Source organism: Diceros bicornis, chromosome 4 (genome assembly GCF_020826845.1).
Source record: "Diceros bicornis minor isolate mBicDic1 chromosome 4, mDicBic1.mat.cur, whole genome shotgun sequence".
Classification (NCBI taxonomy): Eukaryota; Metazoa; Chordata; class Mammalia; order Perissodactyla; family Rhinocerotidae; genus Diceros; species Diceros bicornis.
The window spans coordinates 30,458,575-30,476,729 of record NC_080743.1 but is presented as its reverse complement, the minus strand read 5'-3'; the positions used below and the strand labels follow the sequence as shown (position 1 = coordinate 30,476,729).

At 44.2% G+C, this 18,155-nt stretch overlaps 1 protein-coding gene across 1 annotated transcript; it reads left to right on the top strand.

Annotated features, from left to right (window-relative positions):
• The first annotated feature begins 6,859 nt into the window (after positions 1-6,859).
• F3 (coagulation factor III, tissue factor) lies at positions 6,860-17,633 on the top strand. Its single transcript, XM_058538573.1, has 6 exons — positions 6,860-7,097; positions 8,263-8,374; positions 12,303-12,493; positions 14,387-14,565; positions 15,133-15,292; positions 16,651-17,633. The coding sequence occupies exons 1-6, from the start codon at positions 6,992-6,994 to the stop codon at positions 16,785-16,787; spliced, it is 885 nt and encodes a 294-aa protein (XP_058394556.1). The 5' UTR covers positions 6,860-6,991; the 3' UTR covers positions 16,788-17,633.
• Positions 17,634-18,155: the final 522 nt, after the last annotated feature.

The following is an 18,155-nucleotide window of genomic DNA, read 5'->3' as shown; positions in this document are numbered from 1 at the left end:
TTGAATTGATCTGAATGACTGATAAAACCTAAGGTGTCTTTCCCCTATTCAACTGTGGAGGCCTTTCTTGCTTTAACCCCCAAAAGTGAGAAACTTGACAAGATCAGTAGCCAAGTTATTTTTAGGAGTTGGGTCCTTTAGTACCCATTAAAATTCCATATGTAACTGGTTTTCTGCTCATTCTGGGCTGCCAGGACCTCCTCTTTCTGATTAAAACTCTTTTTCTTTAGTGTTAGGGTCCAATCCTGTCCTCCTCTATCTCTCTGGACATTGCTCTGGGTTTTTTGCCCTGGGTCATCTTCCTCCTCCAGCAAAAAGCATGGTTTCCTCCCAGCCTTAGTCCTGGGCCCAGTGGTAGCTACTGCTTCTGTTGCACCACTAACTTTATCACCCTGCTCCCTCCAGTGGTAGACCCGCCCCCTCATCCCAGGAGTGGCCATGATCCAAACCTGGACACATGACCCAGACCCGAGCATGTACTCCAAGCAGGGACAATTGAAGTACCTCCCTGGCCTGCTGGCCGGACTCTGGTGTGATGAAGCTGAGAGGATGTGGCTCTGGGGCTGTTGGTAGCATCCAGGTCCTACCATGTAAGGTCCACCTGCAGAAAAAAATGAAGACCCACTGAAATGAGAGCTGGCAGAAAGAGCAGGCAAGAGTAAGAGAGAGACCAGTCTCTGAGGCCCTGGATTCTGCAGCCCCTCCACTAGGATATGAGCATCCCAGATTCGTAAACCTATACATTCCAGCTTAATTTGAGCTAGGCTGAGCAGGTTGCCGTTGTTTGCTAATGGATTGGCTATCACTATAGACCCTCCTTTGAAGACCTTGTCCACTTTTATGTCTTTGACCAGACCTCTAGGCAAATGGCTTCCAATTTCTAGCCCTAGCCTCAATCTCTTCCCAAGCCTTGGAGCCCCATTTCCAACTCTCTATGCTGGGCATTTTTCCTGGAGACCCCCCGGGCCCCTCAGCTTCAACATGTCTAGAACTCATCATTTCTGAGCCACCAACCTTCTCTTCCAGGTTATCTTGACCTGTGGCGCCACCTTTCTCTGCCCCAAGATCTTACTGCTCTCTCTTCTTCCTGCCCCCACCCACAATCAGGCACTTGGTCCTGCAGCTTCTGTTTCCTACAGCTGTCCTTCCTTTCTATTCCTTGGCCGCCATGTGGGGTGGGGGCTTAGCTTCTTGATGTGTCCCCCTGACTCAATCCTTGTGACATACCAGGACCAGAAGAGTAAGCTTCTTAAGGTACTGTCGGCTGAATCGAGTCCAGACTTCTTAGCAGAACCCACCCAGCTGCCCACGAGCCGTCTTTCTTGTTTCCAGCCACACTTCTCACCCATAAGACCCCTCCTCTCCTCACCCATTACGCACACCCCCCTTGGCTCACACGGGCCTCAGCCCTTGGCTCTTCCCTTTCCCTCTCTGCCGTTTCTCTGTGATCCAGCTCAGATACTGCTTCCCTCCAGGGAACATTCTCTCATCACCCAGTGGAAAGTGAGCTCCCTCCTCAGAGGTCTCGAACACCTTTTATCTTTAAACAAAGCTTTACGGATATGGACACGCCATGTGCCAGGCCCTGGGGATATTGCAACAGATAAAGCAGTGTCTGCTCGCCTAGAGCTTTCAACTGACTCACGAGAGACACGGCAACTTACCCTACGTGACCTATACTGCCTTCTCCTCTGGAAGCTTACGTGTTTGTCTCAGCACCCTGACTAGCTTGCAAGATATTTTAGAAAAGGAACTCATAAAATAGTTCCTGGTACATTGCCCTACACATGGTAATCCCTCAATAAATATTTACCAACCTGTATGAGGCAGGATCTTGGTAAAAAATCTATATAGGATAGGAGATGCAAAACAAATACTATTCTTAACATTAAGGCCCAGGCTTAAGACCAATCCTTTTGATTTGGTCATTTTAACAGCCATCTATAAACTTTACCAAATTCTGAAAACCCGGCCACTGACACATTCCCACAAGCACTCTCTATAGCGTGTGTCCTGCTATTCCCCTCATGACAGAGAGTAGGAGTCATTTCATGCTTTGTTTGTAGTTGATTTCGAACTATGAGTTGCTACAATACAGTAATGATTACCCTATAAGGGTAATAGTTTAGGATGCATTACAACTGGGCAAATATCACAAACACGCTCCCAGGGTGGAAAGAACTTCACTTATTCAGGAATCACTTCCCATCCTGAAAGCTCTGAGAGAGGAATTGGTGTAATAGGATGAAGCATCAGCCATTAAAGGCAGCAAGTGATTGGATGGGTGGCAGGCTAACATTTTGGAGCATCTACGAACCAGGCTATTTTATAAAATGTCAACAAATGAATTATCTGAAAAGGAATAAAGCCTCCTATGCACATGCTTTTAACCTGGTTATTTCACTAATTTTTTTTTATTCTTCTAGCTATCTTTTCTTGCCTTTTTAGCGAGTTGTCTTTCTATGTTGGGATGCATATTTTTTCCCATGTGCAAAACTTTGGAAGTTAATCAATACATTTGAATTGATAAAATACTCCAAGCTCGTAATTTTCTGAGTTAAAGATACTTGTTTGATGGACTGACTGTTACATATCTAAATCTTATTTTTTTATTTACATGAAACAAAATTTATAATACATAACATTGTTGGCATTGCTTTATATCCAACCCAAAATGTTGACAGAAAATCATTCAAACCTTTAAAATCGGGACAGTAAGTAGGAGTGATGATATATTTCATAGGAAAAATATGTTTTATTCTGTATATCCAGAGCCTAGCAGAGAACTCAGCATCTAGCAGATATTCAAGTATTTATTGAATGAATAAATTTCTGTTCATCAAATTTAGCACATACGCCAGCTATAATCAAGGGATGCTAACATAAAATGATATTATATAAAAACTTACAAATCTGTTATATTAATAAGAACATATGTTAAAGGTTTTCATTTTAAAGGAATTTTTGCTACTAAAACTATATCCACAATTTATGTTTATGATTTACCTATTTTTGTCAACATTGTATGTAGAGAATAAAAATAATATTTATTGTTCATCAAAATGAAAGTTGACAGGTAGTTTCATAAACCTTAGGTTAATCAAGATAGTTGTGTGCTGAAAATACTAACCCTGTCTAAGGTTTGAACTGGAAGCTTTTTCTCTAAAATTATACTTTTCAGAATACTGGTGCTATATGATAACTTATTTGGTAAAACTTCTGTGAACTATTCTAGACAGTTAACAGAAGTATTTTGAAAGACCAAGATAATAGATTTCATTGTACGAGCTTTCAACTATTTAATTTCCACTTAAATGTAAACTGTTGGACTAGGAAATAATTACTTTCACAAAATGCATAATCATGACTGCCAATTTTTCCATGACTAACTACACCCTGCCAGATGTTTTTTAAGTTCTGCTGAGTCACTTTTTTTTTTTCCAGAACTCTGTGTTCCCACTCCTAATTCCCTCTGGCTATTTTTTCATACGTTGCCTTTTATCTGAATTTTGGGTAAAATGGTTTCATTGCTCTTTTTACCATTTCATATGCTTATAATAGTTTTATATGAATTACTCTCAATTTCACCTACTATCATAAAGCTTCACCTATCCCTTTTATGGAAAGATTTAGATTTTGTGCAATTTATTCTGAAAAGTCATTAAGCCTTTCTATACAATGAAAGCTATCAACAGCCTCACCATATGACTGAAAATCTTCTGAATCACCCTAGAATTCAGTCTTTTAGAAAAATGCTAAAAAGTTCCCGAATTCCAACTTTGTTTTCTGCTCTTCAGCTACCTCCCCTCCTGGTTAGCTTTCCTAGCTGTAGCAAGGATCATTTAGATGCTGGAGCTTGCTATCAAGTGACGCCTAGCAACCCATGATGGATTTGTATTTTCTTACCAATGTGAGCATTATGGAACATTCACTGCCCGGCCACTAGACAGAAAAGTTTCAATGACAAATTTCATCTCTTGAATGCCAATAAAAATATTTGGCTTCATGCATGGTTCCAAAAAGTATTCAGTGATTCAAAGTGTATTAAAAAGCCTACCATGTGCTGGTAATTGTGTGAAGTGTTGAGAGATGTAAAGAAAAAATCCAGTCCTTATTCCCCCAAGGAGCTCTAGTGGGGAAGACAGACAAGAAACACAGTTGAAATCAAGTAGGTAAAATTGCTAGGGAGAACTATAAAACCACAGAGGAAGGGCTGCAACATCACCCCAGTCATCTTCAGACTCATCAACCACATTTCATCACCAGTTATGCAAAGGCAACCAACCTCTTCTACATGTCTTCCATGCATGCGTGTTTCAAGGAATAACCTTCAGGATATTTCTGGTGGAGAACAGTGAGTTCCCCAAACTGCAAGTATTTCCTAAACCAACCGCAGAGCATTGTTGAGTGCCTATGGATGAATAAATTAATCAAGGAAGCCTGGGCTTATGACCCAACCTTACTTCCACGCATTGGGAGTAGAAGAAAGCATGGTGGTGGAAGGAAAGCTCCTGGAGTCAGAAGACCAGATCTGCATTGGGAGGTTAGGCAAGTTGTTTCACTCAGGCCAGCTACCTGCAGGATCCTCATCTGCAAAGAGATGTCTGCAAGGTGCCATCCAGCTCTCTGACATTCTAGGCTCTAATCATAAAGGGATTGGTCAGGCCAGCCTGAGTATCACTCTAGTTTAGGAAATTTTCAAACTTCTCAGAGTCTCCAAGATGTATCATATAGGCGGGAACTTGGGTAACTGCTAAGTTCGACTTTACTGAAGGGGGTAAAGAAATGTTGTGGAAGGTTACTGAGTAATTTTAACAATCGATTTGTTCCTTTGCAATAAATATTCACAGTGAAATTTAAAGAATGTACTTCTAGCGGGGCTGAGCAGCAGTTGATCTAGAAATTATCTGGCCACAGTCTGATCAACCAGGAAAAAAACACTTTGCTATGAGACGCTATTTACCACAACCAATTTTCTTCCTCTCTTCTTGAAAATAGTAACAATTTTTAGCATTTTTCATATCTTCTAGAATATCATTCTATATCTACTCAAAGACCTATGGAAACACCCACCAAATTCCTCTCTTCCCTACCTGATAATTTTAGTGAATATGCAAAATAAATGTTCATCTAATTTATCAACCTTTAAGGCACCTTTTGTGCCACAATCTAATGTGAAACATAATTTTCTTATAAATTACTGATTCTGACATTGCGTAAAGCCCTTTATGATTTCAGGACAGTCAGTGGCTCCAAATGGAATCAATGACCTGTAGACAGAGCAATGATTCGTTGGGGAGTCTAACGCACTTGATGGAAGTGTAGCATTTTCTCCTAACTAACTTCAACTCCAGAGTGCGAAGACTCACATCCCAGGTGGGGCTAAAGATCTGAGAGGGAAAATGACTCAGGCCAGAGACTGCAAAACGGAGGATTGCATGGTTTAGTTTTGCAAATATAAACTTTGTGGGTTTTAGAGCTGGAAAAGAGCTCAAAGAGGAAACCAGCAAGCGTAGCTTTCAGCTCCAAGAAGGGAGGACTACAAGAGCTAAACCTGGACGTGCTATTTCAGCTTGGGGGAAAGAGAAAAAATAAAAATTTTGCAAAGTTTTGTTTCTTTTAAAGTGAGTTGTAATGCTATGGCTCAGCAGGCCATATAGTAATGTGTATACAGTATGCACTAAAATGCAAGGCTGATTTTCCTAGGAAAAAAGTGAAAGAAAGAGAGGAAAGACTCCATCCTCTCTCTATGAACTCTCCAGTCTGTCTTGGAGGCAACTACAGAGTAATAATAGACGAGTGATGGGAAGAACTTTGACAAGACAGCGCACAAATAAGAGATAACATTGTCTTGTCTGACAATTTTCCAGGAAAGCCCAGAAGAGGAAGTCAGAAAACAATTCAGAAAAACTAATTTTTTAATTTCATTTTTGGTTTCTCTTCACTTGAAAGGAACTAACTCAATCCCACAAAAGTCGTCTTCAACGTGAGAACAATTCTTTCGGAAACCATAGGGCTACAGATGTCACGCTAGAATTCTCCCAAAGGCAAACTGCCAGATTTGGGGCAGCTCTTCCTCGGTCATTAACCCGAGTTGGCCTGGGCTAACTGACCTTCGGACCTGTGCGCAGACACACCTGCCTTTGCCCCACCTTTATAGAATGCGACCCACGCTAAGGGCGCTGTGAGTAGGAAGGCCAGGTCTCATTGCCTTTGGGGTAGAAGATGAAACCGCAGCTGGGAGCGGGCCCTACTCCTCACGCGGTTACTTGGCTGCAGATTCCGAGGCTCAGCCCACGTGGACTGGAAATGCCCTCCGCTATCAGCAGAGCCCGCGGAGCCGGGACTTTCTATTAACCTCTGTAAGGGCTGCAGCTCCCACCGGCCGGACAACACCGTTTCACCACAGGGAAGGAAGGGGAGGATCCCTTTCTCCGTTCTCGAGAACTCCTTCCAACGCGGCCTCTCTTTCTTCCTCCAGACCTGCTGCCCACTCAGGATGGACGTTGGGGTCGCCGGCCTGGGTGGCCCAGGGGCACGGGGACTGGGGGGCCGAGGGCTCTTGGAGCCTGGGGGACTGTGGGGCCCGGGGGCCTGGCCCCGCGCCGCACCTGGAGCCGCCAGCGCAGAAGTGCAGCTCGGCGCTTGGCGGCGCGGTTGAATCACGGGTGAATCAGCCCTTGCAGGGTCTTGGAGTTTCCTACAGGAGGAGGCGGGGCAGGGGTGTGGATTCGCCGGGGCCGCCCACCGCGACGGCGAGTGACCGGGCCGGGGGCGGGGAGTGGGGAGGAGCGGCGGGGGCGGGCGCCGGGGTGCACGCGTCCCCGCGGCTTTTTATAACGCGCCCGGCACCGGCTCCCGCAGACTCGGGGTTCCCCGCGCCTAGTGCAGCTGCCCAAGGCCGCCCAGGGGCCCGTCCAGCCCAATCTCCCAGTCCAACCTCCCCAGCCTCCGAGGCGCAGCGGAGTCCTGCCGACTTCGCCGCCAGCTCATGGACATGGCGACCCCCACCGGGTCCCGGGTGCCCTGCCCCGAGGCCGCCGTCGTCCGGACACTTCTGCTCGGCTGGATCCTCCTCCAGGTGGCTGGAGCCGCAGGTGAGTGGCACCCGCCCTCGAAGCCCTGAGGAACGCTGGCCGGAGGAGGGGGTACAGTCCTGGCTGGCAGCCGGCTGTCCAGAGGTGCCCCCCGCGCCCGCTGGACTCGGATGCCCTCCCCTAGCCGAGTTGGAATGAACCTGGGCCCCGGGGCGCGCAGGCGGGAGTTGAGGGGTAGGTAGTTCTCGCCTGGGTCCCCTCCGCCCCTTTTGCTCGAGATGCTCATCGGGGCGTCCATTGTTGTTGCGTAAGTGGATTTTTGGCTCTCGGCTTTAAATGTCTAGAAAGAGCTTCCCAGGGGGTCGCGACCCTGAAGGTGGTGGGACATGGGTCCGCGCCTGCACAGGTCGGCGTGCACTGTGATTATCGTTCATTATATGCGCGCTTCCCTTAATAAAAAGCGGCCCCCGGTCTTCTCTTGATCGTCTTTGTTTCGGATTGGGTTAGAGGCAATCATGTTGCAAAACGTTGCTTGGATTGGAGCGGGCACCACATTGTGCATGCCCCATATACCTACTCGGTGTGTGCGGCTGGGCAGAGACTATGACCTGCTGAGTATTGGCGAAGCAGGCCTTAATAATAAAGCATCCTAACCGATGTCCATCCGATGGTGTGACAGGCCACACGTCTGCCTGGGGGTCTGTGGAAGTTTCAGTATAGAGACATTTTAGATACAAATGGAAAAAGTCAAGATTTGGCTTTTTCATTGTATGCAGTCTTAACTCTTCTCACACATGTGGGATTTGCCCCTTTCCATAACTTATCGAAAACCCTACTTAGCCCACTTTCCCTGGTGAGTTGAACCCTAAAGTCCTGCCCTTCCCAAGCTGGGCGGTGGACACCCTCGGACATTGATGGTTCCCAGGCTGTGCCTCCGGGTCAAGTTATCACAGGGCTTCCCCCATGAATAATTTCAAAGATTTCAAGATCCTTGCCTGTTTTCTTAGATTACAAGGTAGATCTTGCCATGAGGAAATTCTGGGTCTAGAAAATATTTGAAAAGTTTTTTTCTTTCGATAATTTAGTAGTGAAGCTTTTGTGGTTGGAAAAAAATAAATGTGAGGCTTGTGGTGATATTGGGGGGTGGGGGGTGTTTTATGGCATCCACTTGCAATCATGTGCTGAGAAGTTTGTGTAATAAAAGCTCTTTCTCTGTTATTTAAAGGCACTAGAGATGTAGTGGCAGCATATAATTTAACTTGGAAATCAACTAATTTCAAGACAATTTTGGAGTGGGAACCCAAACCCATCAATCATGTCTACACTGTTGAGATAAGGTAAGCTAGGTCCAAAAAAAGAAAAATAAAGTTTTTGATGTTTCCTCTGTGCTGAGTGCAAATGTCTTTAAAGCTGATTAATAGATGAGATTATCTAACAGATGACAAAGAAGAGGGCATTCATAGTAATTTGTTGGCCAGAGCCATACTCTATCAAGCCTGCAATGCTTCCAGACCTCAAATTGATAGAACATTTTAATTGTTTTTGGAGATGATGGGAAAATTCATAAGTGGAGTATAAGCATGGAGAGGTGAAGCTTCTTGAGCAGGTGGCTGAAGATAGATGTGGTTCTGGATCCGTAATAACTGTTCTCATCTCAGCACACACATCTTTTTCCTTTGCTAACCGTCTAGACTGTGAGCTGGGTCTAACGTGTTAGGGAAGAGGTGGGGTGGAGTTCAGATTATACAGTGCCCTTAAGCAGTGTTTGATTCATTAATCTTTGGATTTATGAATCAAAATTTAGTTGCCTACGTGATCTCAGAAGAGGTCAAATTCCTTACTCATCCAGCTGGAAAGAAATATTCCTGGGTTTACACCCTCAGCTGTCAAGGCTGCTCTGCTCATTCATCCTCATCTGTGATTGACAGCTCTCGCCAAGAGCCAGTAATTCAGCATATTCAGTCTAAATGTTGGACCTGTGCCACTTGTCTTCCTGGATGGTTTTCACCATATTCTTGGCAAATTTTTGGTTTCTAAAATGTTCTAGGAGCCTTGGTAGAGATCTTAATAAATAGAGAAATGCTGCTGTGGAAATTATTTTAACACTAATTGTGTAAAGGCACAAAAGTATCACAGGCTAAAATTGAAGGTGTTCTGCTGTTTTGTTTTGTTTTAGCTTGCGTCAAGCCTTTTATAGGCTTAGGAATGCAACTCCTAGGTATGGAGTGGGTCTTTTAGGTGGATGTTCTTGTTTCTCAAAATGAACTTGACGCCAAACGAACAGGGAAGAGAATTTGTGTGTGTACGTGCATGCACGTATAGAGAAAGGGGGAGAGAAATAAAGGAATTTCATAACCCCAGGTAATGATTATGGCCAGACTTGTCAATTCAGATTCCACTCGTTGAGAATTAGTAATTAATTCCTCTGATACAGAGCAGAAGTTTATCTTAGTAGACACTTTCCTTCTGGAGAGTGAAAATAAGATTTTAGGAGAAATACTTACCTCCTAAATGTATTCAATCTTATGTTGGGTGAGCATGTGGAAACATTTATAATTTACCTTAATTTACCTGATTTTTAAACATAAGCCTTTGTTAACCCTAAGTTCTTGGACTTTGGAAGGCTACTGTTAAGTGAACATGGCCCCTGATACGCAAACATCCTAGAGCAGAGCTGCAGCTTGGGGGCGCCTGCGGACATGGGGGTTCCTGCCGAGCGGGCCCTATACTCTTGCCCCTGCGCTAGAGGACCTGTGAGCAGTCCCTCTGCCCCGGAGACCCGCACTCTTCCGTGACCTCCCCAGGGGTAAACGGGATTCCTGGGTGAAAGGGACCATAGCAGTAATTTTATGGAAGAGGAAACTGTTGCCCTGGGAAGGTGAGGGGTTTATTCATGACTGTACTGATGGTGAGTGCCCAGCCGGGTCTGGAACCAAGGTCTCCCAGTACCCCATACGACCGCCTCCTCAGGGGGCTCTGCCACAGTCTGATGTGAGGCCCCAAACCTGGAAGGAGGAAGGAAAGCTGTTCCCACTGCATCTCCTCAGCGGGCCTCCTTCCCTCCGGGTTTTTCTTCACTAGAGATAGCATCTCAACCTGCTGCTCCTCTTCTGCACCCACTACCAGCCTGTGCCCAGCCACGGGGCGCCACTGCTGGGCCTGAAGCCCCGACTGGGAACTCCAGCTCCATTTTTCCCCTTGGGAAACAGTTTTCAGTGGTGGCTGGGAAGTGTTATTGGCTCAAGTCCTGGCACCAAACCGTCACCTGCAATAATGATTCCACGGAAATGTTCTGAATTCTAAAACTGAACTTCCAAAGCTTCTAGAAAACAACCTGCTCCTAACTGCTCAGTCTGAATTCTGTTGGAATTTTTTAGTAATTCAGGTGAGACTTTTATTATTTTCAAATCAGGAGATTTTGCAATACCTAGAGGAACCTCGAAGGCTTTTAAAGTGTTAATGCTGGTAATAGCATTCAGAAGAACTTAGTACAGAATTGCCCCCTCGTTACCTATTCCCATGACTTCACTGACTGTTACTTTCAGTGATCTAGGTGCTTGTGCTGAATTTTGCCGTAGAGCACTGTGGTTCCTACGCTGAGCTGGGAGGAACCCCTTACTGGATCTCTCACATGGAATGTGGCCACAGAGCCCAGCAGTCTCTCTCCTTTTATCTGAATGACTTGTTTACCATACCGATGGAGAAGTGTCATCATGTTCTCATTCACTTTTTAAAATAGAAGTGATAGAATTTTTAAAAATGCATTTTGGTCATTCTGGAATTAAGACAGCCTCTCTACTTTTATCGCAGAAAATTAGAGAAATCTAAGAAACCAAAATATTTCTGTATCGATCTTACTTTGTGAATTTTAGGACAAAGAATGTGTTTATCCATACCCTCTTAGCCTAATTATTTAATTTGAATTTTTAAAAAATAGGTATTGATGGTTCTTATGCATGGATTTAGACATTGAATCCAAGTGGCAGCTTGTTTTCCCCCTGATTCAACCTGTAAATGCAGACCATCTAATACTCAGCAAGGCGTGGCTACGTAGAAGTCCTGAAACCCTGCTGCCTGGCAGGCGAGCACCAGGGCATGGACCCTGGTACCAAGTAGACCGTGTTCACATTAGATGCTTAATGGAGATAGTGGCGCTGGGGGACTGCGAAGGGGGAGATCAGTTCTGAGCAAGGAGATCTGGAGATTCCTGGGGACAATGGGACTAAAGCGGGGCCCTGAATGATGGGTAGCGCTCTGGGGGTTGATGATACTGAAGGGAAGAGCGGTATAGCTGTCACTTTTTGTGGGACAGAAGTGTGTGGATCAAGTTGCAGTGACATTTATCTATGAATTGTTTTCGTCCTTTAGAATGATTTCATCTTTAGAAGTTCATTAAATCATTTCCTCTTCAATGATGCCTTGCAAAAGAAAGATGTTTTCTAGCCTCTTAGTCTCTCAGACTTTGTTGGACGGATACTTCCTGTATTATTATGCTGTGTTCTTTGATGAGATGTATTCACATATTGTGAAAGTGAGGGAGGCAGGTAGTGTAATGAGATGAACAGACCCAGCTCTCACCTAATCAGCTATGTGACCTTGTACCATCTAGTGAGCATCTCTGAGCTTCAGTATTCTCATGTGTGAAAAAGATCCAATACCTTCTTGAAAGGATTATGTCCAATGAAGTAACGTGTAAAAGGCCCAGTACAGTACCTGGTGTATAGTGGATTCAATAAATGTTAAATAACCACTCCAATTATGGTCACAATAGAATGTAATATATAAGATATACAGACTCTGTTATTACTACATTGACTATATTCCACGTAGGATATAGAATGTGATATAATAAACAGAATGCAATATGATATAATATAAAGTAGACTATAATAAATAATTGGGTTTTGATGGAAAATTGCTCTTTCTCCCACGTAACCATGACAAATTGTCTACATTTTAAGAATGATACTTGACAAAATGATTAAGAGCACAGGCCCAGCAGTCAAACCGCTGTGTGACTTTGAGCTGGTCCCCCAATCTCACTTGGCCTCAGTTGCCTGATCTGTAAAAACAGAGAGAATTACAGAGTCACCCCCAGGTTGCTGTGAGGACTTACACACGTCTAAAGCGCCCTGCATACCACGTGCCTGGTGGGGATGGTTGTGGATGCTATTGTTGTAACACAACAGCACAGCCAGAGAGCCATCTGTCCTGTTGGAGGCAAATCACAGTGTTCCTGTTTCTCTTCCTTCCTTCCTCCTTTAGCCCTAGATCAGGAAACTGGAAAAGAAAATGCTTCTACACAACAAACACAGAGTGTGACCTCACCGATGAGGTTGTGAAAGACGTGAACCAGATATACACGGCGCGGGTCTCTTCCTACCCGGCAAATGCCACCGGTTTTTCTGGGGAGCCTCCATTCACAAACTCCCTGGAGTTCACCCCTTACCTGGAGAGTAAGTAGCTGGGTTTGTAGTAACCTGTCATTCTCGTTGTTATAGCTTCTGAGTATTCTCGTGAGCTTGTGACCCTTAGGGACCACTAGATAAAAAGTATTTATACATAAACACATTTTCTTTCTCAGAAATGGGTAAGTGCCACAGCCCTCTTCACTCATTCTGGATGTGGTAGGAGGTTCACAGAAGATGAACTTGGGACTTCATAACAGTGTCATCAAGTAACTTTCTCCACCACTCTGTCCCCAGACCCTACCAATAACTGGCTGGATGGGGGAGAGGGGGAGTAGGAAATCCCCCAAGGCTAGGCTTTTGGTGTTTCTCCATATGTATTTAGGAGATTTTATTTATATACATATACACACACACACACACACACACACACACCTCCTGAATTTTCTGTCCCATCATCAGACCAGAAGTCCCAGTTTAGGGTTTTTCACAAATGGTCACAAATCCACGGAGACAGTTTCCCTCTGAGCCCGTAATCGGGCTTGGTCAGCTTTTGTAATCCCTTGACCATGAGTTGAATCCCATGATGTGCCAGCACTTGCCCAGCTGCTTCCAGCCTGGCGCCTTCCTGCTGGTTTTGAAAATGCAGAATGCTTTCCTCGCCAGCCTTTGCCCAAGTTACGCTGACCTTGGCATCTAATAAGGGAATGCAGAGGATTCCTGCCAAGTAGGAGATTTAGATGTTCTTGTCACGACTGTGGTTCTGAACTAGGTGTTTCAAATAAACACATGTAGGACATTAGGAAGAGGGAAGTCAGCTGCTCTTTTGAGAAGACTTCGATTGAAAGGTTAGGATGAAAGTGTGTCATTGGTGCTTTTCCGTTTGTCCCTCTGACGGCCCAGTGAGAGGGAACAGTTTCTCGGGCAGGGATGGTGAGGAGGGGGAGGGACCGTCAACCACCTTGCCCATCTAGCATGTGCTTTGAGGGGGGAACTACAAGGCAGCCTTACCCCAGGTGAATCAGGCTGCCTTCCTGAGCCCCTGTGTGCCAGGGCCTGTCTTCAAACTCCCCTGGTGCTTTTACCTGTGTGCCTCTCAGCTAGAGTATAGACACCACACCCACGCCACCTCTAGGAACTCGACAGCATCATTGACATTCATGCGCCCTCCATCGATGGCATCCTCATGATTTCCTTTTATAGTTCTTGAGTTTTCTGTAAACCACTTCAAATCCTTTTTTGGTGCAAGGTAGAAAATATTTCATATATTTATTTTGCATGTGCTCACACATATACACACATACTTGCATATAATTCATGTTAAATTATCGGGATTTCTTTTACTGTTGTTTAACCAAAGCACACGAGGTCATTGAGCCATTGCAGAGACCCAGTGGTTAAAACTAGTTCCTTGAGGTACCAAAGACATTTCCTGGGCTTTCCCACAGCTCCTAATTTATTGTGTCTAAAATATGGAATCTTACGCAACTGTGTTGTTTAATACAATAGCCACTAACCACATACGACTAGTGGTACGTATGGCTAATGCTCTAAGTGTAAAATATACACTGGATTTGGAAAAATATCTCCAAAGGTTTTTATATTGATTACATGCAAAAATGAAAATATTTTAGCTATATTGGGTTAAATAAAATATATTACTAAAATTAATTTTACTTGTTCCTTTTTACATTTTCTAATGCGACTACAAGGATATTTAAAGTTATGTCTGTGGCTGCCATTATATTCCATTGGACAGCACTGCTATAGAATTTGTCGAGTTCAGCTCTGGTGCCACTTAGCTTACTACTGTCAGGGAGTTGAGTCTATGCGGGTATTTTCTGAGGGATGACTAGGTTTTTATTAACTGTGATAACTAAATGGGATTCTACTCTGTACAGAATTCTTTGGTTCCAACGATGCTCATTTTCTGTGTTTTAGCAAATCTTGGACGGCCAGCAATTCAGAGCTTTGAACAAGTTGGGACAAAACTGAATGTGACCGTACAAGATGCACGTACCTTACTCAGAGTGAACGGCACATACCTGAGCCTCCGGGATGTTTTTGGCAAGAACTTAAGTTATACGCTTTATTATTGGAAAGCTTCAAGTACAGGAAAGGTGAGAATTCTTTTATTTGTTTTTATGACTTGTTCTAAATTGTGGATCCTTGATTTTATAGCCCACCTCTTCCCAATTCAAACGTATCAGAACAAGGTGGTTGAGAGGGTGGTGGCGGGGAGGGGAGGGCGCCTACTGTCCTGGTTCCACCTGTGACTTTGAGCTGCCTTGTGACTTGGGGCAGGGCCCCCTCCAATACCCAGGTTGCTTGGCCAGAGGCTGGACCAGACATCTCTAAGCTTCCTGCCAGCTCCCACATTTCTTCCTCTATTGAGGATTCCAGAGACAGAATTTGTTTTCCCTTTAACAATACTTCATTCCTTTTTCCCTCTACTGCAAATATCTTCTAAAGGGGCTAAATTGGGTTGGATGGACCTAAATTGGATATCTTCAGTCTTGGAAAAAGCATCCTTAGCAGTTATCAGGGGGAACTGATTAGCCAAGTCACTTCTAATCCTTTATATGTCACATGTGTCCATGTAGACTTTTATTTCCACAGTGATTTAGTAAAGGGGAAAGAATTCACTCTGAGCCCAGGTAAATTAAGAACTCTTTATCTTTTAACAGAAAACAGCCAAGACAAACACTAATGAGTTTTTGATTGATGTGGATCAAGGAGAAGACTACTGTTTCAATGTTCAAGCAGTGATTCCATCACGAAGAACTAACCAGAAGAGTCTAGAAAGTCCCATTGAGTGCACTAGCCAACAGAAAGGTGTGTCTGGAGGTGAGTGGCTCTGCCTGTCATTCGTCTGGAAGGCGTGGATGCCTTCCAGAGGACTAGCTCTGCCCTCACAACCAGAATGTACTTTTGTTCCGAGAGAGACTGTCTTGGTTTTTTTTGGGTACTCTTACTGTTTTAGGCATTTAGAAATGTTTCCATGTTGTTCTCTTGTAGTAGGAAGTGTTTTCTTGAGCACCTACCATGCGCTAAGCTCTCTGCTGAGTACATAGCACAAGTTTAGGATTTGGCATCAAGTCACAGATTTCTCTGGCCATATTTTCATACTTAAATTCTGACCTTGGGGGCTGGGAGAGAGCTTCTGGACCAGCTGCAGCAGCATCCGATAGACACTGGTTGAGCACCCACCGTGGGCTGTTGCCACAGAGGATATAAAGTCTAACCCATGAAGGGAAGGGATTGAGTCTGTCAGATACACTCGTGTGCATGTGTGTGCACATGGCCAACACGTGCATGGGCACACACCAGGGCCCAGACACGGTATGAGGAGTGGTTCCTAACTGGAAGGGCTGCAGGTGTTCCAACACATACACGAGGCTGAAAGCCTGTGCATCTCCCCCCAGCTTTATAGGGAAGGTGCTCTGAGTACTTTCAGGGAACAAAAGAGTCATAGGATGGTAATGATGACCTAGCTCCTTGCTAAGATGAGATTTAAAAATTTAAAAACATTTTTAAATAAATTCTCTCCTGTTTATGGACGCTGACAGAAAGAAGGGGCTCTCCTTCCCTCTGGTCCTGCACCCCTCCGGACCATCATACCCACAGCCCTCACATCCATCTTCCTAAAGCCAGCTGGAGTCCCGCTGCCTCTCTGTCTTCGTGCATCCCCAGATTGCTGCTTCCCTGCCTCTTCTCTATCTGCTGAAATGGGTCCTTTGAGAACTGTTTCAAATGCCACCTCCACCAGGAAGCCTTCTTTTGCCCCAACCAGCTAGCATCTCTTCTTCACCTGAATCCTGGTAGCACTCTGGATCTCTCTCTTTGCACTGATAGTTCGTCTTCTACTGTAATCATTGCCACCAAACTCAGCATTATTGTTAGCCATTTGTTTCTAACAGCTGTTCTTGCTTCCATCTACGTGTATCTTTTCTAGACTGTGAGCATTATCCAGTTTATTAAATGGTCCATTAAATGCTTTTCGCCATGTCAATTGCCCTAAAACATCTAGGGTTTGACAAATTCTTTCCTAATCGAAATGTGTTGTAGTGGAAAGAGTGGAGGAAAAATTTCAAATTACGCAAAAGCAGGATGGTGTAATTTGGGGTTATGCCCTCAGTTCTGCCCACTGGTAAATGGGATTCGAGCTCTCTCTCTAAATTGACTTGGTACCTTTTATTTTTCAGAAACGTTCATCATCATTGGAGCAGTGGTGATCGTGATCATCATCTTGATCGTCATCCTGACTGTGTGTCTGTACAAGTGCAGGAAGGCGCGAGCGGGGCACGTCGGGAAGGAGCACGCCCCCCTCAGTACTGTATAAAGAACACTCGTTGGAGCTGCCGGCTACTGCAGAGTTTATATTGCACTGTGACCAAGAACTTTTAAGAGAATAGATTATATGGAAACACAAATGAGTGTTTTGGAGCTGGAGACCCTTGGGCTCAAAGCTCTTTATCTGACCACTTCTCACAATTAGCATTCTGGTTTCGACATCAGCATTAGACACTTGGGAATGTAGTGAACGGTACAGCCAATTCCGAGTTTTTTAAATTTCTATTTTAACACTATCGCACCTTTTGCACATATCATGCTTTAGACTGTATATTCTACACTCAAGATGAAACTAGGTCATCTAAGGAAAAGCAGATGGACAGATGCCTTCAAAAATCCTGGGTGGACTTTTGGAGACCTCTCGAGGGGCTGACTTCAAACCCTGTGGGAGAGTAAAATGGAAATTGGGTGGACTTTTCTAATGTACATCTATCCTTTTGTAATACGGTCTTTAGGTTCTTTTTTTTTTTTCAGTTCTTTTGGAGGTTCAAAACAATTGGCAAACTTTATATGAATGTGTTAAATGCAGAAGACTTCTGTTTTGGGCACATTCCCAACATGCATTACAGTTTAGCACTTTAACTGACTTACGTGCTGTTGATGAAACACTTGACAGCTAACGATATTTTTATAAGACTACTTTACAAACAAACTACGTAGAGTTTATAATTTAAGGTACTTTAAGTTTCTATGGTCAGCATTGTATATATTTATATAATTTTTAAAAAAGGTTTTATATGGGATTTTCTATTTATAGAGGTAATATTGTTCTGTTTGTATATATTGAGATAATTTATTTAATATACTTTTATATAAATAAAGGTGACTGGGAATTGTGATGGTTGTATTTGTTCTGTCTTCTATTTAGTATTTATGATTTGGTCTTTATTAGTTGGCTCTGCTGCGGTAACAAATGACCCTAAAATTCTCAGTGGCTTCTGACACAATTATCTTTATTTTTCACTTGCATGACAGTCTGGTGGCTGTGGGTTGACTGCAGCTTTTCTTAATGTTCTCATTCTAGGACCCAAACCAAAAGTGAAGCCCCTCTTTGCATCGGGACAGAGCGAAAAGCAAAAACTGGTAGAAATAGGCAGCCACGTCTTCAAGCTTTAAGCCACCTCTCCAAATTTCTTTTCCATTCTGTCCCACTGTCACTTCTGCTCACGTGGCCCCAGCAAGACACAACCAAGCCTGAGGATACAGGGGAGCACCACAAGTTACACGGCAATGGGCAGAGAAGCATAGTGTTACAGGGAAGGGAGAAAACGATACAGTCTACTGCAGACTTAGCAGGAGGGATTTCTGCCCATGGGCAATAGGTTGAGTTGCGCATGAAAGTTGGAGAGAAGAAGGG

Bases quoted from the DNA above. Each gene is read 5' to 3' on its own strand.
- F3 (XM_058538573.1), top strand. From the start codon at position 6,992: ATGGACATGGCGACCCCCACCGGGTCCCGGGTGCCCTGCCCCGAGGCC. The intron at 7,098-8,262 runs GTGAGTGGCACC...TGTTATTTAAAG, and splicing joins CCAGGTGGCTGGAGCCGCAG to GCACTAGAGATGTAGTGGCA. The intron at 8,375-12,302 runs GTAAGCTAGGTC...TTCCTCCTTTAG, and splicing joins GTCTACACTGTTGAGATAAG to CCCTAGATCAGGAAACTGGA.